Here is a 25,678-nt window from a genome sequence, read left to right on the forward strand (position 1 = left end):
TTGGCATAGATTAGCATAGATTAGCATAGATTGACAAGGTCAAGGTCAAAGGTCATGATGACGTCATCCAAGATGGCCGCCGATGACGTCATCCAAGATGGCCGCCGATGACGTCATCCAAGATGGCGGGCTCCTGGCTCCTGCGCCTGTGCTTGAACCCCCCATTTCCAACTACTCCAATGAGCAGGCGTAATTAGAACTAGTCCATAGAATATCGTGGGGTCTATCCTAGACGTCGCTAAAACCACTTTTTTTTCCCAGTCCCTGGATATGGGCCTACAGTAATAGCCGTTGGCTTGGTGGCTTCTCGCATAGTGACGTACTGTCTTCACTGATTTTTGCAAACTTTTTCATAACTTCTGGAGAAGGGGGTGGGGGTGATAGATCCCTCCTATCCCCTCCCATACTTCCGCCACTGGCTGTCAGACATAAGCTGCCCGGACAAGCCCGTTGTTACGAGTTAGGTAGACCGTTAAAACTACTTAGAACGGTCAGATTTAAGACACAGACTGCAGGCCCTAAATACGTTAGACCACTTTTGAAACTCAAACTGACTCAAATGGACACGAAAGAAATAATCAAACGGAATTAATTAAAAAAAAAAAAAATTTCGCGGGCAGCGATTCATTGATCAGAACCGACTGGTAGAGCCATGATCATTTCGCGTCAGGCTGGACCTAACATGTCTGACTACGACCAAGTTTCAGTGTGCTTATTGGTCGATTACAAGGGCGCGTCCTTTTGGCGGGAAACACGCGATTGGGCAACCGCTTCTCCTCGTTTATTACTGGCTCAGGGTCTTCAAGGGCGCATCAACAGCTCTGAAGCGTGAGGCAGAACCACATGTGATTCAAGTCCACTTGGCTAGCCAATGAATCCTTGAAGTAATCGAGGCTCTACAATGTTAAAAAATTTTACCTTGAATTTACTAAGAACGCTGGTTAAAAATTATCCAGGGATGTTCAAAAATTTACTGGTTACGAGGTTTATTGATTTTGAACACGAATCCACGAATTTAATCTTGGCGTACCAGCAAAACATTCAATAACTTGTTAAAGACTCCTGCAAACACACACTTGTTTCTTCTACCAGTGTTTATGCACTAAAAACAGGTACGGCATAGTTCTCTTCGTTTATTTGAGGTGAATGCTTCGTTGAAAAGTTTACTGGCCGGTATTCCAAGACACAAAAATAAGGGATTAGATATCGAATATGCTTCACCTTTACACTAACCGTATTCATAGTGCACGATAGAACACGGCCTGTCACTTATTTCTAGGGAAAGAATATTGGTGTCATATCCGTTGCTGATCTGTTGCCCAAATTGCGCACATGCGTAAAGGTTACTTTTTCGTTGATGCCGTCCAGATGACGGACCCGCGTCTGGTGCCATTACTCGTATATAGTCACTTACGTGAACATCTGATGACGTACCAAGCGTGTTGGTGTGCCAAATGAAACTTCATGATTGCGAAACTATTCTGGAATACATTTTGAAAAACCTGAATGGCCATAACAACGAATAATCGCAATTTGAAAAGTACCAGAGAAAATTAAAAAAGGCGGTTCAATTTGTGTACGATGGGACTGCTCTCGCTAGTATTTTTTTCCGTGACAATATAATTACTAGAAAGCGTTGAAACTAGTTTCTAGACATTTATTAAAACGGTTGCCGATTTTTTTCCGCTTACTGTGAATCGATTTGGACATGTTCTAGAATACGGTACGCGAGACGGATTATTCGCTACCTTACCCGAGCGTCTTGGAATACCGCCATAAGAATGTATTGACTTACAATATGTTTGTAGTAGTATGTAGAGGAACCAGGAACGCGGAAGAAAGTAGCAGTGGTTGTGGTAGCTTGTAGTAGAGGAGCCAGGAGGACGTGGCAGAAGGCAGCAGTGGTCGTGGTAGAAGAGCCAGGAGGACGCGGCAGAAGGCAGCAGTGGTCGTGGTAGAGGAGCCAGGAGGACGCGGCAGAAGGCAGCAGTGGTCGTGGTAGAGGAGCCAGGAGGACGCGGCAGAAGGCAGCAGTGGTCGTGGTAGAGGAGCCAGGAGGACGCGGCAGAAGGCAGCAGTGGTCGTGGTAGAGGAGCCAGGAGGACGCGGCAGAAGGCAGCAGTGATCGTGGTAGAGGAGCCAGGAGGACGCGGCAGTAGGCAGCAGTGGTAGTGGTAGAGGAGCCAAGAGGACGCGGCAGAAGGCAGCAGTGGTCGTGGTAGAGGAGCCAGGAGGACGCGGCAGAAGGACGCAGTGGTCGTGGTAGAGGAGCCAGAAGGATGCGGCAGAAGGAAGCAGTGGTCGTGGTAGAGGTGGTAGAGGAGCCAGGAGGAAGCGGCAGAAGGCAGCAGTGGTCGTGGTAGAGGAACCAAGAGGACGCGGCAGAAGGCAGCAGTGGTCGTGGTAGAGGAGCCAGGAGGACGCGGCAGAAGGACGCAGTGGTCGTGGTAGAGGAACCAGGAGGACGCGGCAGAAGGCAGCAGTGGTCGTGGTAGAGGAACCAGGAGGACGCGGCAGTAGGCAGCAGTGGTCGTGGTAGAGGAGCCAGGAGGACGTGGCAGAAGGCAGCAGTGGTCGTGGTAGAGGAGCCAGGAGGACGCGGCAGAAGGCAGCAGTGGTCGTGGTAGAGGAGCCAGGAGGACGCGGCAGAAGGCAGCAGTGGTCGTGGTAGAGGAGCCAGGAGGACGCGGCAGAAGGCAGCAGTGGTCGTGGTAGAGGAGCCAGGAGGACGCGGCAGAAGGCAGCAGTGGTCGTGGTAGAGGAGCCAGGAGGACGCGGCAGAAGGCAGCAGTGGTCGTGGTAGAGGAGCCAGGAGGACGCGGCAGAAGGCAGCAGTGATCGTGGTAGAGGAGCCAGGAGGACGCGGCAGTAGGCAGCAGTGGTAGTGGTAGAGGAGCCAAGAGGACGCGGCAGAAGGCAGCAGTGGTCGTGGTAGAGGAGCCAGGAGGACGCAGCAGAAGGACGCAGTGGTCGTGGTAGAGGAACCAGGAGGACGCGGCAGAAGGCAGCAGTGGTCGTGGTAGAGGAGCCAGGAGGACGCGGCAGAAGGCAGCAGTGGTCGTGGTAGAGGAGCCAGGAGGACGCGGCAGAAGGCAGCAGTGGTCGTGGTAGAGAAGCCAGGAGGACGCGGCAGTAGGCAGCAGTGGTCGTGGTAGAGGAACCAGGAGGACGCGGCAGTAGGCAGCAGTGGTCGTGGTAGAGGAGCCAGGAGGACGCGGCAGAAGGCAGCAGTGGTCGTGGTAGAGGAGCCAGGAGGACGCGGCAGAAGGCAGCAGTGGTCGTGGTAGAGGAGCCAGGAGGACGCGGCAGAAGGCAGCAGTGGTCGTGGTAGAGGAGCCAGGAGGACGCGGCAGTAGGCAGCAGTGGTCGTGGTAGAGGAGCCAGGAGGACGCGGCAGAAGGCAGCAGTGGTCGTGGTAGAGGAGCCAGGAGGACGCGGCAGAAGGCAGCAGTGGTCGTGGTAGAGGAACCAGGAGGACGCGGCAGTAGGCAGCAGTGGTCGTGGTAGAGGAACCAGGAGGACGCGGCAGAAGGCAGCAGTGGTCGTGGTAGAGGAGCCAGGAGGACGCGGCAGAAGGCAGCAGTGGTCGTGGTAGAGGAGCCAGGAGGACGCGGCAGTAGGCAGCAGTGGTCGTGGTAGAGGAGCCAGGAGGACGCGGCAGAAGGCAGCAGTGGTCGTGGTAGAGGAGCCAGGAGGACGCGGCAGAAGGCAGCAGTGGTCGTGGTAGAGGAACCAGGAGGACGCAGCAGTAGGCAGCAGTGGTCGTGGTAGACGAGCCAGGAGGACGCGGCAGATGGCAGCAGTGGTCGTGGTAGAGGAGCCAGGAGGACGCGGCAGAAGGCAGCAGTGGTCGTGGTAGAGGAACCAGGAGGACGCGGCAGTAGGCAGCAGTGGTCGTGGTAGAGGAGCCAGGAGGACGCGGCAGAAGGCAGCAGTGGTAGTGGTAGAGGAGCCAGGAGGACGCGGCAGAAGGCAGCAGTGGTAGTGGTAGAGGAGCCAGGAGGACGCGGCAGAAGGCAGTAGTGGTCGTGGTAGAGGTGCCAAAGGACGCGGCAGAAGGCAGCAGTGGTCGTGGTAGAGAAGCCAGGAGGACGCGGCAGAAGGCAGCAGTGGTAGTGGTAGAGGAACTAGGAGGTCGCGGCAGAAGGCAGCAGTGGTCGTGGTAGAGGTGGTAGAGGAGCCAGGAGGAAGCGGCAGAAGGCAGCAGTGGTCGTGGTAGAGGAACCAAGAGGACGCGGCAGAAGGCAGCAGTGGTAGTGGTAGAAGACCCAGGAGGACGGGGCAGAAGGCAGCAGTGGTAGTGGTAGAGGAGCCAGGTGGACGCGGCAGAAGGCAGCAGTGGTCGTGGTAGAGGAGCCAGGAGGACGCGGCAGAAGGCAGCAGTGGTCGTGGTAGAGAAGCCAGGAGGACGGGGCAGAAGGCAGCAGTGGTAGTGGTAGAGGAGCCAGGAGGACGCGGCAGAAGGCAGCAGTGGTCGTGGTAGAGGAGCCAGGAGGACGCGGCAGAAGGCAGCAGTGGTCGTGGTAGAGGAGCCAGGAGGACGCGGCAGAAGGTAGCAGTGGTTTTGGTAGAGGAACCAGGAGGACGCGGCAGAAGGCAGCAGTGGTCGTGGTAGAGGAGCCAGAAGTACGCTGCAGAAGGTAGCAGTGGTCGTGGTAGAGGAGCCAGGAGGACGCGGCAAAAGGCAGCAGTGGTCGTGTTAGAGGAGCCAGGAGGACGCGGCAGAAGGCAGCAGTGGTAGTGGTAGAAGAGCGAGGAGGACGCGGCATAAGGCAGCAGTGGTAGTGGTAGAGGAGCCAGGAGGACGCGGCAGAAGGCAGCAGTGGTCGAGGTATGGAACCAGGTAGACGCGGCAAAAGGTAGCAGTGGTAGTGGTAGAGGAGCCAGGAGGACGCGGCAGAAGGTAGCAGTGGTCGTGGTAGAGGAACCAGGAGGACGCGGCAGTAGGCAGCAGTGGTCGTGGTAGAGGAGCCAGGAGGACGCGGCAGAAGGCAGCAGTGGTCGTGGTAGAGGAGCCAGGAGGACGCGGCAGAAGGCAGCAGTGGTCGTGGTAGAGGAACCAGGAGGACGCGGCAGTAGGCAGCAGTGGTCGTGGTAGAGGAGCCAGGAGGACGCGGCAGAAGGCAGCAGTGGTCGTGGTAGAGGAGCCAGGAGGACGCGGCAGAAGGCAGCAGTGGTCGTGGTAGAGGAGCCAGGAGGACGCGGCAGAAAGCAGCAGTGGTCATGGTAGAGGAGCCAGGAGGACGTGGCAGAAGGCAGCAGTGGTCGTGGTAGAGGAGCCAGGAGGACGCGGCAGAAGGCAGCAGTGGTAGTGGTAGAGGAGCCAGGAGGACGCGGCAGAAGGCAGCAGTGGTAGTGGTGGAGGAGCCAGGAGGACGCGGCAGAAGGTAGCAGTGGTCGTGGTAGAGGAGCCAGGAAGACGCGGCAGGAGGTAGCAGTGGTATTGGTTGTAGTGGTTGCAGTGCATTAAGGTGCTCTCCCGTGTGTCGCAGAGTCACGCGGGCACGTGCGGCCACGAGCCGGTGTACTGCGAGAGCAAGTGCGGCCTGAAGCTGCCGCGCCGCCTGCTGGGCGCGCACCGCGGCTCCGAGTGCTGCAAGCGGCTGGTGCCGTGCCGCCACTGCGGCGCGCAGTTCGTGGCCGATACGCTGCAGGCGCACCACGCCAAGTGCGGCCGCTACCCGGTGTCCTGCCCGGCGCAGTGCGGGCAGGAGGCGTTGCCCCGGGAGGACCTGGAAGCGCACCTGGCGGGCCGCTGCCCCGCCGCGGGCGGCAGCTGCGCCTACAAGGAGGCAGGCTGTCGCTTTAAGGTGAGACTGCGCCCTCTCCACCTCACAACACATCTGGTGTCGAACATGGTTGTATTGTTGGCATAATGCGCATTTAACAGATTCATTGGTAGGGACCGGAAAAATTCGCGGGTTTCATGACATCTAGGATGAACTTTATAGTTCACATACACTCGGTCAAATATCACCCTCTCATTGGCTGCTTTCTTGTGTAGGTGTCCCAAAGTAGCAGTCTGTGATTCGATACAGCTTCGGTTGAGTGTTTCTCACTGGCCCAGAGTCATCCAGGTGAGTTGTGAGCCAATAGCAGAGGCAGCACTGAGGTACAACTATTTGAATTTCAGGCTATAGTGAAATAAATCCTCGAATTTTTCCGGTCCCTATTCATTGGTAATACATAGAGAGCGGAAAAATTCGCGAATTCATTTCGCGATAGGCTAAAATACAAATAGTTATACCTCAGTGCTGCCTCTGCTATTGGCTCACAAATCACCTGGATGACTCTCGGCCAATGAGAAACACCCCACCAAAGCTTTATGGTGTGCCGTTAATTAGTAAATTCGACACGATATATTTTAAATTTTTATTATGATTTTAAATTTTTGTGTGGAAATTTTATTTGCTCTACTATAGTGTAATTTTAATTTGTTAGTCTGGTGTACTCCTCTGAGTTAAACTTTGTCTCAGTGCTCTGAAGCCCCTTTCCCATCGGCGTATCGGATATTTTGCTGGCCTAATCTCTGACTGGCAGACAGCTTACCGTTTACCCCGCCTTCAGTCACGCCTCAAGCCTGTAATATCATTTCTCTTCGTGACCCTAACTGCATAGACAAGCCTGTAGCCTGCAGGCGACCAGTTCTCAGAGACGAGCTGAGATTGGCCTTTTTCATCACGTCTTAGTGTTATGTTCGCTCCTCTGCAGCCACGACGAGACGTAGTTCAAGGTGTCTAGTGACCGGGAAAACCGGGAAAGCCGGGAATTGTACGGAAATTATAACTGCCAGGAAAAATCCGGGAATTGTAACAGGAATTTTTCATAAATCCGGGGATAAAAACAAAGTTTTATTAAAACGTGTTATGCTGCATTTCATTTCTGGATCATCATCGCTGACCAACAAATACCGTTAAAAACTATCAATAAGTTTTAAGTGGGACGCGAGTCTTCACAGGTCCATGCGGCGCCCGGAGACAGCGCGATAGACTTGGCAACACTGCTTGTGTGACTCACCCACGCGAGCGCACGCACACACACCAGTTCACAATTTCTCGTTCAGACGTCTGGCGCCGTCTAACAGCATTCTGCCGCCGTTTTCCGCTATCCAGTGTTTGTGTTTCGTTGCAATGCGTGTATGTGGATTATTAAGTATTTACAGTAAAACGTAAGTACTGCTTTAATTTTCCAAAGTGGAATATTTGCATTCAGAGGAGGCGGAATTTGTTGCTAATAATTAGAGACCTGAAAAAATCGCGATCGCGATAAACTCGAAAAATAACGCGAGTTGTAATGTTTTGAAGTTAAAAGCGATTTCATAATTTTTTCAGACTTTTTCACGAATTTCTACGAATTTTGCATGAATTTGTGCATTTTCACGTCTTTCCCATCTCAGAATACAACACCAAAACCACCCGATATCGTCACGTACCAAGCTTAGCTGAAAAACTACACGTTGTGCATCGAAACAGCGTTACGTATGCCTATTTTAACCGCTGCTGATTTTCATAACCTCCTTTAAAATGTCCGGGAAGGTTGCTGTCTTTTGATAAGTAAATTCAAACATATTCTGTTTGAATTTTTATACTCTTAAGTTTTAAATTTAAAAGGTAAACCAATTACAAAACAGAATCTCTGTAAAATATTATTTAAACATTTGGTTTCGGTTCAGTTTTTTTTAATTATATGCAGTCAAATAAAATTGCAAATAAAAGTAAAATAACCTCGCTTTTTGTTGCAAATTTTGCGAAAAATAACACCGCTTTTAAGAAAAAATAACCACTCTTTTTTCAGGTCTCTATATAATAATGAATGCATTGACAAAACACATTTCTTTGCGTTGTTTGGCGTTCAGTTTCCTTGCAAAGGTCGTATCCCTATGCCTAAGCAAAATTAAATACTTTTCCAATAAATAAGTTACCTTATTTACCCGTGTAAACGCCCCATTCTAAACTTAAAATATTTTAGAGAGAAAATTTTTAATGTTCTTTTGTTTACTCTGGAAGGCACAGTACTCCATCAAACTGCGTGCGCACATACATTTCACTAGTCAGTAATTTTGTGAACATAATTCTTTTATTGATAGCCTCATTGATAAACATAATAAATTGAAATAGTGATAATAGGCGGGAGAAAATAGCTATCACGTGCGTGCGCTTGTCCCGTTCCTGGGTAAACATACTGTATTTCTTTTGTAGAAATTGTAAACACAACTTTGCAATTTTCGTGCCTTGTAGCTTCCAGAAATTATATAAAATTTACTATCTTGCAATATTATGTGGTTTGTTGAAATATTTTTTTGTCCGTCACCCGATGTCTGGGACATCGAGGTCTGAGATATATAGGGTTTACTGTATACCTGACAATACCTGCTACAGATATTAACATTTTGGCCAAAAAGAATAAAGATTACACTACATATTTGTTAGAGACATAGTATGAAGCATTCACACGAGTAAATGTGGTAATGAAAAATTGAAGTTACCTAATAGTAATTTTATAATTTTTAGGGACTTGAAATGGCTCGTCGGGTGAGAGGGAAAATTTCGTTTCAAACGGATTGGAAAGTAGAATTCCCTTGGGTTGAAGACATCAAGGATGATCGTCACTCTGCTAGGTGTGCAGTCTGTGGGACTACTTTTTCCATTACTTCCATGGGAAGAACAGCTCTTACAAGCCATGCCAGTGGAAACAAGCATAAGAAAAATGTGAGTAGTGTAGATAAGACAGCGCCAATTCAAATTTGGGCTACTACATCTGCCCCTGAAACATCTAAAGCATCTGAACCTTCACCTTTACCATCTTCATCTGTAATTCAACCTTCGTCAGCTGCTGTTATTCCTGGTGCGAGTATGAATCTACCTGCTGAAGATTCGTTAATCCCGAAATCTGCTTCTACAACCCGCTGTTTGGATAATTTTCTTCTTAAAGACGATGTGACTCGTGCCGAAGCTTTGTGGTGTCTTGAAACGGTGATGAATCATAACTCCTTACGCAGCGCTGCTAGTAGCGTAAACATGTTCAAGCGAATGTTTCCCAACGATTGTGTTGCAAACAATATGAAACTTCAAAAAGATAAAATTTCATATGTCATAGTTTATGGACTTGCTCCTTATTTTTATGATAAGTTGAAAAGTGTTTTGAAAGAGTGTGAACATTTCGTGTTGGGTTTTGATGAGAGTGTGAACAAAATTGCACAGAAACAACAGATGGACTTGTCTGTCAGAATTTGGGACTCAAATGTAAATAAAGTTATGTGTAGGTATGTAACATCCATCTTTTTGAATCACGCTACAGCTGAAGATCTCTTACAAGCCATGAAAACTGGCTTGGAAGGATTTGACATGATGAAGATTATCCAATTATCAATGGATGGTCCTAACGTAAATTTCAAAGTACTTAGGCTTTTACAGCAAGACAGCAGATCTGACCCAGAATCCCCACAGTTACTAGATATTGGTTCTTGTGGTTTACACACAGTGCACAATGCCTTTAAGACAGGCATCAAGAAATCTGGTTGGGAGATAATTGAGTTTCTTAGAGCCCTTTACAATTTGTTTAAAGAGGCTCCAAGTCGACGAGGAGACTATACAGAGGCTTCAAACTCACACGTGTTTCCTTTGAGGGTTTGCTCAATTCGTTGGATTGAAAATGGCAAAGTAGCGAGGAGAGCAATGGAAATATTGCCACTTGTTGAAAAATATGTCAACATAGTCAAAACCACAGCAAAGGAACCATCTTGTAATAGCTTTTCTGTTGTATGTAAAGCCCTGCAAGACAAACTCCTGCAAGCGAAAATAGCTTTCTTTGAGGCACTGGCAAGTGACGTTGAACCATTTTTGGTAGAATTCCAGTCTGATTCTCCAATGGCACCATTTCTTTTCGATAGTTTGACATTTATTGTAATGACTGCTATGAAAAGAATTGTGAAAACCGAGATTATTGAGAAAACTCCTCTTCACAAAATTGATGTTTTCAAACAGAATGCAGATAAGACTTTTGTAAATCTCAAGGATGTGAAACATGTTGAGCTTGGTTACAGTACCCGTGCAGCACTAAGGAAGTGTAAGAATGCCTCTGAGAAAGATATTTTAATTTTCAGAAAAGAGTGTCGGAATGTCCTGCAATTTTTTGTGAGTAACCTGTTGCTGAAGTCTCCTCTGAAGTATTCTCTTACCAAGGCTCTTACTTTTTTGAACCCTTATCATATTTCTTCCAAAGATAGTTGTGTAAAACAACTTACTACTGCTCTTGACCACCTCCTTACGGCCAATCTTCTGCCAGCTAGCACTGTTGAAAGGGCTGATAGAGAGTACAGGTTTCTTTGCTCGCAATCAAATGTCATTGAAGAAATGAAAACCTACTCTAAGTCTGAAACTCGCTTGGATACCTTCTGGGTGCAGCTTATAGAAGGAAAGAAGGAATATGAGAACCTCTTTAAAGTAGTCAAACTACTTTTAATTTTGTCTAACATCGAACGAGGATTTTCAGTGAACAAAGAAATTTTAGTCGAAAATCTGAAAGAACCATCACTCATAGCCCAGCGTCGTATTTTTGATTTTGTTAGTAATGAGCCGGGTGGACTGATGAAGCTAGACATTCCTAAAGCCATGATTCATGCAGTGAGGAATGCTTATTCCATGTACAGTGAGGCACTTGCAGAGCAGCAGTGTGCAAATAAGAAAATTTTCAAGCTAGCGGAAGAAAGAAAACATGCAGCTACTGAGATCAAACAGCTTGAGGCGAAGAAACTCATGTTGCTTGAGGATGTACAGCATGCAGTATCTGCCATCGATGAGAAGGTGAAAGATCTTAAAAAATAGTATAGGGCTGTGTATTGCATGACACTATACAGTTAAACTTCTCACAGTTTTGTACTAGTGTGACTATGGACCAAACAAGCTGCAAGACAATTACTATCGAACCAGGACAAATGAAAAATTCCAATGTTTTAATAATGAATTTGAAGTTCCAACATTTCCAGTGAGAAGGTAGGCCTGCATATGTCTTTGATGTTTATAGCATCTTTAGATGATCATTTTGTTAAAATGCTTTTTCTCATTACATACAGTAGTAATTTAGTAATTTATTGCATTTGTTCAATTTTGCATGTACTATCATGATTTTGGGGTAAAATTTTATCGCGTATGATTTACATGTATTCTTTTCATTTTTGACATGTACAGGAATGTACAGGAATTGTACAGGAATTTTTTCTGATCATTTCCCTAGACACCCTGTAGTTTCTCAGCGTCGTTGCATGTTACCCTCACCTCCCCCCCTTCTCAGTTCCAAGTAAGACCAATGACCGGTCGTAACCCCCTGGACAACGGTGACCGTTCTCAAGGTCTTCCCGCAAAAAACGAGTGCGCCAAAACTGATCGCAAGAGCCACCTAGCGACCAAGTCGCGAACTTCTCCGCTTGCCTACCCTCTAGGGCGCCAGAGAGCAGCACCTGCGCTCCCTTGAGTTATATGGACGCCGTGCGCGAGTCGATTGTTTTCAACTCAGACCCCTCCGACAGAGTTCGCTACTGTCGCCCAGTGAGGCCAACTTCAAGACTCCTGCTAGAGTTTTTTTCTCGCCCGCTTTCGGGCAAGTTCGGAATCTTTCGGCGGCCCAGACCCCCCTCCACCTGTTAGAGCCGGCGGGCACTTTTAATTACGAGACGCGGTTTGCCGCGACACAGATCATCTCGCGTCGCGCCTGCAGACAGATCTCCAGCGATTATCGGCTAATCGGCAGACTTCATCCGACCGCTAACGACTATGTAGTCGCTTTGTATAAGGGATGCTATCCCTCAAGTCAATTCTAGTAGATTAGTCTGTCTGCATAGTTTAGTTATTTGCCTTAGAAATTTTTCTCTTTTATATTTAATCATGAAGAAATCATCCGCGTCCTGCCGCGCAATTCGCGAGCTCCAGATCCTGGCTGACTCCACGACTACAGCGTGCTGAGCAACTCCCCTGTTTTGGTGAGTGATAATTCGCGACCCCCCCCCCCCCCCCCCTTTTTTTCCCTTAAATTTTTTTTGGGCATTTTCTGCCCCATAGACTGCCTGTATACAAGTTCTAATCAGTTTTGATTTGGACTGTTGCAGACAGGGTCGATGACGGGGAGAGATTGATTGCTCCCATCTCGTGGCCCCACCCCCCCCCCCCCCCTTCTGTTCCGTGGGTCACATTAGAAGAAACGTTTCGACTACCCGACGTGATCGTTTGAAGACCCCGGGTGGTAATGTAAATTCAAAATTTCCCCTTCACCTAGCTACGAACTATCTTAAGCGGATGACCAACCCACCAGCGACCAGTGTTTTTCTCAAGAAAATGTAGAACGAATAGAAATAACTATCAATGTAATCATCGGATCCATCCAACTTTGAGTGTGAAACTTATAATGCAATATTTATATGTCAAACTAAGAATGTAAATTGTTTTAAAGATTCGCGGGCCGGCCCCTTTTTCGCTTTTCTGTTTGTTAATCTTTGAAACTTGTTTTGTATGTAAAATAATGGAAACAAGATAATTCATTAGGGCAAATAAAACAGGGAAACTATAGATCAAGTTAATCGTGTAGTTTTTATTTATTGATTTTAACGATCCACACCAACTTCCTCCTTGCTTGTTACAGGAAGTTCCTAAATTTTGTTTGTTCCCCACCTCGTGTCGCCTCTGGTAAATCAATTTATTTAACTAATTTTTTTTTCCAGCAAGTTTCCAAGGCTCCTTTTAATTAATTCAAAATAATTCAATTTTGAGGCACGAGGGGTGTTACAATGGAATCACAGGCTTCTACGTTGGGACGTCTCACAAGACAGCAGCCAATGAGTGGGTGGTATTTGACCTAGTGTACGTAGAACTATGGAGTTCATCCTACAGGTCGTTTGGCCCGTGAATTTTTCCGGTCCCTAATCATATTGCATGGTTCATTTCTTTACGAGAAAATTTAAGAACTATAGGGTTTTTCTTCCTATGAATCTTGGAAGAAGAAAAAATTAATATTCGTTGTATTGTTGGCATAATACGCATTTAACAGATTCATTGGTAATACAAGGAAATAGCGTCTGCCGTCTGTAGGACTGGAGTGATAACAAGGCAAGGTTTTTCCAACAGAATCCTGGAGCTATCCGGCATTAGTCTCTAGGTTATTTTATCTTGGTTTCTGGGTGCACACCACTTTCAAGGGCGTAGTCGGAGGGGCGCATAAGGGCCATGGCCCCATCTGAAGACACTTACTGACCAGCCTTAAAATAAAGGGTATATGAGTATAAGTACTCTTCTGTTTGAACATGTATTAAGAGTCACAATCATAAGCAGCAGAATACCTCCAGTGCAAGGATCTACCGTTCATAAGTTTAAAAAATAACAATAAAAAAGCACACGAAGGTCATCAGGTTGCCAAAAATGTTCCATATCACTTCCCTCAGACCCTCAAAAACAGGCCTATCGTAAATTTATTCTTGTTATAGCTTCATTTGGCCCGCTTCTCCCACTACTTCTGGCCACATTTGTGGAGTTCTTTCACCCAGAAGCCAACAAGACGTTAGTGACTAGCCACGAGGTATAAAACTCTCGATAAAAAAAAAAACTGTAAGTAGTATAGTCTGGGGGCTACTAGATCAGGCGCCAAGCGCGTGGTGGTGGTGTCGGAGTCCGCCATCTTGGATTGTGACGTCACGGCGGCAAAAATTCCTCAAAATTCCTCAAAAATGCCTCAAAATGACTCAAAATTTCTCGTTTTAAGAAAAAAAATTCCCGTTTTCGAGGGAAAAATTCCCGTTTCGAGGGAAAATTTCCCGTTTTATTCCTTAAAAATCCCAGCGGCTGAAAATTCCTAAAACTGGCTTAAGCATCCTTAACTCAAGCCAACGTAAAGCCATTTATAGGATTATGACATCACCGCTGCAGTTTCCGTTACGCCCGCCATCTTTAAATTTACTATCCAATTTTAATGAAATAGAAAAATTTTTAAAATTTATAAAAAAATTAAATTAATTAAATTTTAATAAAAAATATTTAAAAAACATACGTTAACGACACGGAGCTCGGAGTCCTCGGTTCGAACCCGGTGACGGCGAAAAAAAATAAAAATGGCGACCGATCCTTCCACCACGGAAGTCACCTACAGACTAACCTACCACCACCAATAACAAGGTCAACTAGTATGATGTCATGTCCGCCATCTTGTCTTCGTCTGCTGGTAGCCATCATCATCTTGTTATCGTCGGCGAGAGTGCGCTGACGCCATGTTAGTTTAATTCTTATCCGCTAGAGTGCAGTAATCATTTATTATTGCTGTGTCACCCGCCATCTTGTCATTTGGCCGCCATCTTGGAATCGTGTAATTATTTAGCTAGAAATTCGGGAAAAATTCCAAAATTCATTAAATAAATCACTGATTCGATCAGTTTCAGTCCTTGGTTCGATACCCGAACGATGCAATAACGTTTAATTTGATGTAAAAAAATAATAATTTCATTATTCCATGTTCAACATTCTTAAAGAGACATTAAAACCTCTACTGTCATCATCATCCTATAAGCCATCAACACCAACATATTGGTAATTCATAATTTTAATGCTAGAGATTCGGGAAAAAGTTCAGAAATCATTAAATAAATTTCCAATCAATGTACTGATTAATTAGATCGACTTAGGTCCTTGGTACGATTCTGGACGATGAAAAAAAAATAATTTAACATAATAGTGACAGGTTCGAGAAAAAAACAAAAACAACACAAGTTCTTTCACAAACATAATATTTATTACATAATATATATTCTACTACAGGATCACTTACGAAAGCCAGCAATCTTATAATCATTTAGTTCCGCAGCGGTGTGAAATGACTAATTCTTAGCTCCAATCGGTTTATACTAGACAGAGTCCAGCCAGAACCTTTACAGACATAGTCCACCTCTTCTTGACAGAGTTTCTGGATACCGTATTTAACAGTTTGCTTCACATCGTTAGAACTGTAAATTACTGCAGCCGATGTCTTGAATGCACACTTCTTCACTTTGTCATCGAACGGATATGGCTTTCCATATATACAGTCCAACCACAAGTTATATTTCAAAGGTCCGTTTGTTGCTACATCATCAGTAAGCTGATTGATTATCTTCTGTCTGATATCGTCAAGAAAATTACAAATGTCCTTTGACTCACCGAACGTATTTAGATAATAGTAGTCTTTCAACGTTCCACGAAATGCAGACTGCGCCAAGTAGAAGCCATTATCGTTCACTTGTAATGCTCCGAACACAGTCTTAGGTTTAGTTCCATGTTCAGACGTCATAACAATCGGTTGCTGGGCATCTGTTTTTTTGGTTGTACGCTTTCGTGTCTCCAATCTAAAGCGAGGAGTCGAAATGTCGGCAGGTAGTTCAGCAGTAGGAGCACAGACTCCACCTTTACATTTTTTCGCATGATGTCGCAAACTGTCAATTCGAGTAAACCATTTAAGGCACTCATCACATCGAAACTTCATGCGAGAAGGATTCTTCGCGCATTTGCTCCGCTCATGTCTTCGTGCATCATGGGAAAATGCGAACGACGTATCACAGTAGCTGCAAGGATACCGTGGTGATGAAAACGATCCTTTCAGACCCGATCCAGATACAGGCGTTGCAACAGTAGTACCATTTCCAGGCATTCTCTTATGCACATCGATGCATCGTTGTTGCGACGAAACCTTTACTTTCTGCCGCACAGCAGGACCTTTGCATGCCTTCATGTGCGTTTTCATATTATCTTTTCTGGCAAACTGCTTATGACATTTCTCACAAACAAACATTTTACGATATAGGTTCTTGACACATTCGCTCCTCTCGTGTCGCCGAGCATTGCTGTTGTTTGAGAAAATCTTGTCGCAGTAACAGCACCGATGTTCGCTAGTTGTCAAATCAGCATCCATTGAAGTCTCCATCGAGGTCGTATCGTCGATCGTCGTGGTTTCCTGCACATCCAGCTCAGTAGTCATTAAGCTATCTTCTGCTGGTGGTATCACATCTGTTGAAATCTCCTCCAATGTTGTCAGAGGCGTTGCCAACGAGATCTGCTCCAACATCGTCGGCGCCGACGTCATGGTTCCCGTAGTCGATGGTACATCCTCCATCGAGTACGACGTTAAAGTCGGTAAAGATGCCATCGAAGTCTCAATAACAGGCAATTACGCGACTTATGCACCAGATGAAATAATCTAGGTGATCCTTACACCGTCGTCGACAGTAACAAACTGAGCGACCTGCTGTCTAGGACTCGCTTATATACATGCACCGGATGGAATAATACGCTAGTCAAATCAAGAATCATTTACAATAATACTAGAGTCAAAACAACATTAAAAATAGAAGGACCATCAACGAAAAGGCAGCACATTTGGAAGCACCGACAACGAAAAGGAAGCATCATCAACGAAAAGGCAGCACCGACAACGAAAAGGCAGCACATTTGGAAGCACCGACAAAGAAAAGGCAGCACCGCCAACGAAAAGGAAGCACATTTCGAAGCACCGACAAAGAAAAGGCAGCACCGCCAACGAAAAGGAAGCACATTTGGAAGCACCGACAACGAAAAGGCAGCACCGCCAAAGAAAAGACAGCACATTTGGAAGCACCGACAAAGAAAAGGCAGCACCGCCAACGAAAAGGAAGCACATTTGGAAGCACCGACAAAGAAAAGGCAGCACCGCCAACGAAAAGGAAGCACATTTGGAAGCACCGACAAAGAAAAGGCAGCACCGCCAACGAAAAGGAAGCATATTTGGAAGCACCGACAACGAAAAGGCAGCACCATCGACGAAAAGGAAGCACATTAATTTGTCATTGACTCCAATATCAATTGGCTCGAATTGCTCCAAAAGGTTCCATCAGCCTTTTGGCTCCAACAGTCTTTTGGCTCCGATAGTCATTGGCTCCAATAGTCATTGGCTCCAATAGTCATTGGCTCCAATATTCATTGGCTCCAATAATCATTGACTGCAATATTCATTGGTTCCAATATTCATTGGCTCCAATATTCATTGGCTCCAATATTCAATGGCTCCAATATTCATTGACTCCAATATTCATTGGCTCCATCAGTCATTATCAACTACAGTCTTTTGGTCCCAAAAGTCTTTTGGCTCCAAATATATTAGGCTAGAATTCTTCGAGTCTAAGAGACTATGAAACCACATGGCTACGAGTCTAAAATGATCTAGCTGGTTACGAGTTATACATGGCTTGCGAGGCTACAGAGCTAAGAAGTTTCTAGTACACAGGTTTACATGACTGCGAGGATACAGGACTACAAGTGTGCAAGAGTACTTGACTACGAAGGTACTCGTCTACATGACTCCAGTTACCGCATCTGTCTTCGACGTAATTTTCTCTTTTGCTCCAACTGCTCCATCAGCATTATGTTATAAGATTGCAAGGCCTCTTGCTTACGTAGCTTCAAGTCTACGAGCCTCCAATGCATCATGACTACGAGACTACGAGTCATGAGGTTACGAGTCTATGCGATTGCGAGTCTTATAGGTTACGTGATCGCGAGGCTTAAGGACTACGAAGCTTCCAGAACGCATGGTTACGACACTGCGAGGCTACAATTCTACGAGGTCCCAAGACATCCTGGCTACGCGACTACGAGCCATGAGGTTACGAGACTACGTGACTACGAATCTTCAAGTTTACGAGACTGCGAGGCTACAGAGCTACGAAGCCTCTAGTACACAGGTTTACGTGACTGCGTGGATACAGGAATACAAGTCTGCATGAGTTCTTGACTACGAAGCTACTCGTCTACAAGGCTCCAATTGACACATCTGTCTTCGATGGAATATTCTCTTTTGCTACATCTACACCATCAGCATTATGTTATAAGATTACAAATTTACTTGCTTACATAGCTTCAAGTCTACGAGGCTCCAATACATCATGACTACGAGACTACGAGCCATGAGGTTACGAGACTATGCGATTGCAAGTCTTCAAGGTTACGTCATCGCGAGGCTGTAGGACTACGAAGCTTCCAGAACGCATGGTTACGAGAATGCATGACTAATTGGCCGCATGGCTACGAAACTTTATGTCTCTAACTGACTACAATAGCACTATTCAGTGGTGAGAGTTAATTTATTTCATGCAAAGGTACTTGCTGCAAGCAGTTCCGCTTTTCAACATCAGATGACGTCACGTTTTGCTTGCAGGTAAAATAATATTTATTTTATGCGGGATGCGGGTTGTTCACTATCGATCGCATAAGAAGAATGGCATCGATAGTCTTCAAGGAGAAGGAAGTTCGTCCTTCCTGCTAGTGCTACTCAGATTTCTCACGGTCCACCATCTTGGATTGCGACGTCACGGCTGTCATCTTGGATGGGTGTGACTTTGACCTTTGACCGAAACCGCAGGAATGATCGCAAGCACACGGATTAACCATCAAAATATTGATAAGAATAATCAGGAGCACACGGAGAAAACCATCATAATATTGGCAAGAATAATCAGGAGCACACGGAGAAAAACGACACATTTTTTCTTTGATATCATAAAATTACAGAAAAAAAATATTTAAAAATAAAAATAAATTAATAAAAAAATTTAAAATAAAAACAAAAAATACATAAAATTCTGGCTTTTACTAGAACTCTATCTTTGCTCAACAATGATAAGTTTACAAGCTAGCAGAATCTGTTTATGTATTTTTTGTTTTTATTTTAAATTTTTTTATTAATTTATTTTTATTTTTAAATATATTTTTTCTGTAATTTTATGATATCAAAGAAAACATGTGTCGTTTTCTCCGTGTGCTCCTGATTATTCTTGTCAATATTATGATGGTTTTCTCCGTGTGCTCCTGATTATTCTTATCAATATTTTGATGGTTAATCCGTGTGCTTGCGATCATTCCTGCGGTTTCGGTCAAAGGTCAAAGTCACACCCATCCAAGATGACAGCCGTGACGTCGCAATCCAAGATGGCGGACCGTGAGAAATCTGAGTAGCACTAGCAGGAAGGACGAACTTCCTTCTCCTTCAAGACTATCGATGCCATTCTTCTTATGCGATCGATAGTGAACAACCCGCATCCCGCATAAAATAAATATTATTTTACCTGCAAGCAAAACGTGACGTCATCTGATGTTGAAAAGCGGAACTGCTTGCAGCAAGTACCTTTGCATGAAATAAATTAACTCTCACCACTGAATAGTGCTATTGTAGTCTGTTACAGGGGCGTAGCCAGGGGGGGGTTTTAGGGGTTCGAACCCCCCCCTTAGCACCAAATCTTTAATTAATTTCTTATTCATCACTCAAACAAAATTTCATATTAAAATTAATAAAATTTTTACCATTACAATATTTAAATTTAAGTACCGAAAACTGCTAAAATAGCACTATTTTACACCTTAAAATCCAAATTTTCCCGGGGGAGGACCCCCGGACCCCCCGCTTTAATACGGGGGAAGGGGGGGGGGCATGCTTCTTAACACCCCCCATACGCTAATCCTGGCTACGCCACTGGTCTGTTAGAGACATAAAGTTTCGTAGCCATGCGGCCAATTAGTCATGCATTCTCGTAACCATGCGTTCTGGAAGCTTCGTAGTCCTACAGCCTCGCGATGACGTAACCTTGAAGACTTGCAATCGCATAGTCTCGTAACCTCATGGCTCGTAGTCTCGTAGTCATGATGTATTGGAGCCTCGTAGACTTGAAGCTATGTAAGCAAGTAGCTTTGTAATCTTATAACATAATGCTGATGGTGTAGATGTAGCAAAAGAGAAAATTCCATCGAAGACAGATGTGTCAATTGGAGCCTTGTAGACGAGTAGCTTCGTAGTCAAGAACTCATGCAGACTTGTATTCCTGTATCCACGCAGTCACGTAAACCTGTGTACTAGAGGCTTCGTAGCTCTGTAGCCTCGCAGTCTCGTAAACTTGAAGATTCGTAGTCACGTAGTCCCGTAACCTCATGGCTCGTAGTCGCGTAGCCAGGATGTCTTGGGACCTCGTAGAATTGTAGCCTCGCAATCTCGTAACCATGCGTTCTGGAAGCTTCGTAGTCCTATAGCCTCGCGATCACGTAACCTATAAGACTCGCAATCGCATAGACTCGTAACCTCATGACTCGTAGTCTCGTAGTCATGATGCATTGGAGGCTCGTAGACTTGAAGCTACGTAAGCAAGAGGCCTTGTAATCTTATAACATAATGCTGATGGAGCAGTTGGAGCAAAAGAGAAAATTACGTCGAAGACAGATGCGGTAACTGGAGTCATGTAGACGAGTACCTTCGTAGTCAAGTACTCTTGCACACTTGTAGTCCTGTATCCTCGCAGTCATGTAAACCTGTGTACTAGAAACTTCGTAGCTCTGTAGCCTCGCAAGCCATGTATAACTCGTAACCAGCTAGATAATTTTAGACTCGTAGCCATGTGGTTTCATAGTCTCTTAGACTCGAAGAATTCTAGCCTAATATATTTGGAGCCAAAAGACTTTTGGGACCAAAAGACTGTAGTTGATAATGACTGATGGAGCCAATGAATATTGGAGTCAATGAATATTGGAGCCATTGAATATTGGAGCCAATGAATATTGGAACCAATGAATATTGCAGTCAATGATTATTGGAGCCAATGAATATTGGAGCCAATGACTATTGGAGCCAATGACTATTGGAGCCAATGACTATCGGAGCCAAAAGACTGTTGGAGCCAAAAGGCTGATGGAACCTTTTGGAGCAATTCGAGCCAATTGATATTGGAGTCAATGACAAATTAATGTGCTTCCTTTTCGTCGATGGTGCTGCCTTTTCGTTGTCGGTGCTTCCAAATGTGCTTCCTTTTCGTTGGCGGTGCTGCCTTTTCTTTGTCGGTGCTTCCAAATGTGCTTCCTTTTCGTTGGCGGTGCTGCCTTTTCTTTGTCGGTGCTTCCAAATATGCTTCCTTTTCGTTGGCGGTGCTGCCTTTTCTTTGTCGGTGCTTCCAAATGTGCTGTCTTTTCTTTGGCGGTGCTGCCTTTTCGTTGTCGGTGCTTCCAAATGTGCTTCCTTTTCGTTGGCGGTGCTGCCTTTTCTTTGTCGGTGCTTCGAAATGTGCTTCCTTTTCGTTGGCGGTGCTGCCTTTTCTTTGTCGGTGCTTCCAAATGTGCTGCCTTTTCGTTGTCGGTGCTGCCTTTTCGTTGATGATGCTTCCTTTTCGTTGTCGGTGCTTCCAAATGTGCTGCCTTTTCGTTGTCGGTGCTTCCAAATGTGCTGCCTTTTCGTTGATGGTCCTTCTATTTTTAATGTTGTTTTGACTCTAGTATTATTGTAAATGATTCTTGATTTGACTAGCGTATTATTCCATCCGGTGCATGTATATAAGCGAGTCCTAGACAGCAGGTCGCTCAGTTTGTTACTGTCGACGACGGTGTAAGGATCACCTAGATTATTTCATCTGGTGCATAAGTCGCGTAATTGCCTGTTATTGAGACTTCGATGGCATCTTTACCGACTTTAACGTCGTACTCGATGGAGGATGTACCATCGACTACGGGAACCATGACGTCGGCGCCGACGATGTTGGAGCAGATCTCGTTGGCAACGCCTCTGACAACATTGGAGGAGATTTCAACAGATGTGATACCACCAGCAGAAGATAGCTTAATGACTACTGAGCTGGATGTGCAGGAAACCACGACGATCGACGATACGACCTCGATGGAGACTTCAATGGATGCTGATTTGACAACTAGCGAACATCGGTGCTGTTACTGCGACAAGATTTTCTCAAACAACAGCAATGCTCGGCGACACGAGAGGAGCGAATGTGTCAAGAACCTATATCGTAAAATGTTTGTTTGTGAGAAATGTCATAAGCAGTTTGCCAGAAAAGATAATATGAAAACGCACATGAAGGCATGCAAATGTCCTGCTGTGCGGCAGAAAGTAAAGGTTTCGTCGCAACAACGATGCATCGATGTGCATAAGAGAATGCCTGGAAATGGTACTACTGTTGCAACGCCTGTATCTGGATCGGGTCTGAAAGGATCGTCTTCATCACCACGGTATCCTTGCAGCTACTGTGATACGTCGTTCGCATTTTCCCATGATGCACGAAGACATGAGCGGAGCAAATGCGCGAAGAATCCTTCTCGCATGAAGTTTCGATGTGATGAGTGCCTTAAATGGTTTACTCGAATTGACAGTTTGCGACATCATGCGAAAAAATGTAAAGGTGGAGTCTGTGCTCCTACTGCTGAACTACCTGCCGACATTTCGACTCCTCGCTTTAGATTGGAGACACGAAAGCGTACAACCAAAAAAACAGATGCCCAGCAACCGATTGTTATGACGTCTGAACATGGAACTAAACCTAAGACTGTGTTCGGAGCATTACAAGTGAACGATAATGGCTTCTACTTGGCGCAGTCTGCATTTCGTGGAACGTTGAAAGACTACTATTATCTAAATACGTTCGGTGAGTCAAAGGACATTTGTAATTTTCTTGACGATATCAGACAGAAGATAATCAATCAGCTTACTGATGATGTAGCAACAAACGGACCTTTGAAATATAACTTGTGGTTGGACTGTATATATGGAAAGCCATATCCGTTCGATGACAAAGTGAAGAAGTGTGCATTCAAGACATCGGCTGCAGTAATTTACAGTTCTAACGATGTGAAGCAAACTGTTAAATACGGTATCCAGAAACTCTGTCAAGAAGAGGTGGACTATGTCTGTAAAGGTTCTGGCTGGACTCTGTCTAGTATAAACCGATTGGAGCTAAGAATTAGTCATTTCACACCGCTGCGGAACTAAATGATTATAAGATTGCTGGCTTTCGTAAGTGATCCTGTAGTAGAATATATATTATGTAATAAATATTATGTTTGTGAAAGAACTTGTGTTGTTTTTGTTTTTTTCTCGAACCTGTCACTATTATGTTAAATTATTTTTTTTTCATCGTCCAGAATCGTACCAAGGACCTAAGTCGATCTAATTAATCAGTACATTGATTGGAAATTTATTTAATGATTTCTGAACTTTTTCCCGAATCTCTAGCATTAAAATTATGAATTACCAATATGTTAGTGTTGATGGCTTATAGGATGATGATGATAGTAGAGGTTTTAATGTCTCTTTAAGAATGTTGAACATGGAATAATGAAATTATTATTTTTTTACATCAAATTAAACATTATTGCATCGTTCGGGTATCGAACCAAGGACTGAAACTGATCGAATCAGTGATTTATTTAATGAATTTTGGAATTTTTCCCGAATTTCTAGCTAAATAATTACACGATTCCAAGATGGCGGCCAAATGACAAGATGGCGGGTGACACAGCAATAATAAATGATTACTGCACTCTAGCGGATAAGAATTAAACTAACATGGCGTCAGCGCACTCTCGCCGACGATAACAAGATGATGATGGCTACCAGCAGACGAAGACAAGATGGCGGACATGACATCATACTAGTTGACCTTGTTATTGGTGGTGGTAGGTTAGTCTGTAGGTGACTTCCGTGGTGGAAGGATCGGTCGCCATTTTTATTTTTTTTCACCCTCACCAGGTTCGAACCGAGGACTCCGAGCTCCGTGTCGTTAACGTATGTTTTTTAAATATTTTTTATTAAAATTTAATTAATTTAATTTTTTTATAAATTTTAAAAATTTTCTATTTCATTAAAATTGGATAGTAAATTTAAAGATGGCGGGCGTAACGGAAACTGCAGCGGTGACGTCATAATCCTATAAATGGCTTAACGTTGGCTTGAGTTAAGGATGCTTAAGCCAGTTTTAGGAATTTTCAGCCGCTGGGATTTTTAAGGAATAAAACGGGAAATTTTCCACGAAACGGGAATTTTTCCCTCGAAAACGGGAATTTTTTTTCTTAAAACGGGAAATTTTGAGTCATTTTGAGGCATTTTTGAGGAAATTTGAGGAATTTTTGCCGCCGTGACGTCACAATCCAAGATGGCGGACTCCGACACCACCACCACGCGCCTGGCGCCTGATCTAGTAGCCCCCTAACTATACAAGGAAATAGCGTCTGCCGTCTGTAGGACTGGAGTGATAACAAGGCAAGGTTTTTCCAACAGAATCCTGGAGCTATCCGGCATTAGTCTCTAGGTTATTTTATCTTGGTTTCTGGGTGCACACCACTTTCAAGGGCGTAGTCGGAGGGGCGCATAAGGGCCATGGCCCCATCTGAAGACACTTACTGACCAGCCTTAAAATAAAGGGTATATGTGTATAAGTACTCTTCTGTTTGAACATGTATTAAGAGTCACAATCATAAGCAGCAGAATACCTCCAGTGCAAGGATCTACCGTTCATAAGTTTAAAAAATAACAATAAAAAAGCACACGAAGGTCATCAGATTGCCACAAATGTTCCATATCACTTCCCTCAGACCCTCAAAAACAGGCCTATCGTAAATTTATTCTTGTTATAGCTTCATTTGGCCCGCTTCTCCCACTACTTCTGGCCACATTTGTGGAGTTCTTTCACCCAGAAGCCAACAAGACGTTAGTGACTAGCCACGAGGTCTTACACTCTCGATAAAAAAAAACTGTAGTTTCTTAAAAGACTCAAGTGGCAAGACATTTACAACCCTAAAACTTCAAGCTTTAAAAGTAGAAATAAAATGTCTTCATCATGTTTCTTTTCATGATCAATGTTCTCCCCCCCTTGCCCGAAAAAATTGGGAAATTCTTAATTACAATTTGCGTGATAGTCTCATTCTCTAATAAGTTAAAAAGGTATGCCTATGATAAAAAAAATCATACACATTACGTCTGCATCTTTGAGATTTTTCCAGAACACGTAATTGAAATACTTCGTAAGGCTGGGTTCACAATTAAAAAAATTAAGCGAGTGCATAGCAAGCCATGCACACGACCTGTGCGAACTGCGAAATCGGTTCACAATTGAATTCTTACTGTTAATTTCAGCCAATGAAATTTCGCGAACTATGCGACATCTGTTAGCAGTGTTAGTAAATAAACATATTAACTTCCAAAATAACGATAATACTATTATTATCTCGACATTTTCTTACCACAATATGGTTAAGAAATATAAACATATTTCTTGTCCCGCCAAAAAAGCACCCTGCTCTTCTCTCATTGGCTGTTGTGCCATGCGTACGCGACCGAAATAAAATATATTCATTTCACTCCTATGCGCACGACCTCGCTCCCATGCACACGACCAACTTTCTGCTATTGTGAATCGTTAGGTTAGGAAACATGGCGGTCATATCCTATGCACACGACCTACTGTTACTGTTACTGTTATTTTTTTCAATTGTAAATCCAGCATAAGGTGGAAACACGATCATTAGAGTCCCGGAAATTTCGCAGATTCCTCTGGCCTCAGGATAGAATTCAAAGTTATAGGTGTGCTCGACCCATGTTTACTTTCCCATTGATTGATTTCTTAGCGAGAACATTTTTATCCTTGTTATTTGGCACTACCTGATTCGCTTACTTCTCTCCTAGCTGGACATCGTTGGCTCACGGTCGTAGAGGGGCGTGTCCAGATAACTGCCGGTCCAATCATGAACACAGTGCGACAGTGTGGAGGTTTGCATTCTAGCTTGCGACTAAATGAATGCGCGAAAATTCCGTGGCTCTAACGATGATGAAGGCAGCCAGTGGCGGGATGTGGAGGTGTGACAGGAGGTGTGACGGGAGGTGTGCC

At 44.8% G+C, this 25,678-nt stretch overlaps 2 protein-coding genes across 2 annotated transcripts in view; both read left to right on the plus strand.

The window, feature by feature from the left end:
* The window catches only part of LOC134540428 (TNF receptor-associated factor 4), a 132,520-nt gene that overhangs the window by 97,838 nt on the left and 9,004 nt on the right, over positions 1–25,678 (plus strand). The window contains exon 4 of the mRNA XM_063383171.1: positions 5,493–5,810. Coding sequence (XP_063239241.1) covers positions 5,493–5,810 — 318 coding nt within the window. The remainder of the gene's footprint in view (positions 1–5,492; positions 5,811–25,678) is intronic.
* LOC134540083 (uncharacterized) lies at positions 6,387–11,649 on the plus strand. The gene is made up of 2 exons (XM_063382549.1): positions 6,387–7,168; positions 8,511–11,649. The coding sequence occupies exon 2, from the start codon at positions 8,520–8,522 to the stop codon at positions 10,821–10,823; it is 2,304 nt and encodes a 767-aa protein (XP_063238619.1). The 5' UTR covers positions 6,387–7,168; positions 8,511–8,519; the 3' UTR covers positions 10,824–11,649.

This window comes from Bacillus rossius, chromosome 16 (assembly GCF_032445375.1).
Source record: "Bacillus rossius redtenbacheri isolate Brsri chromosome 16, Brsri_v3, whole genome shotgun sequence".
Taxonomy (NCBI): domain Eukaryota; kingdom Metazoa; phylum Arthropoda; class Insecta; order Phasmatodea; family Bacillidae; genus Bacillus; species Bacillus rossius.

Coding starts and splice junctions, on each gene's coding strand:
- LOC134540083 (XM_063382549.1), top strand. CDS start 8,520: ATGGCTCGTCGGGTGAGAGGGAAAATTTCGTTTCAAACGGATTGGAAA.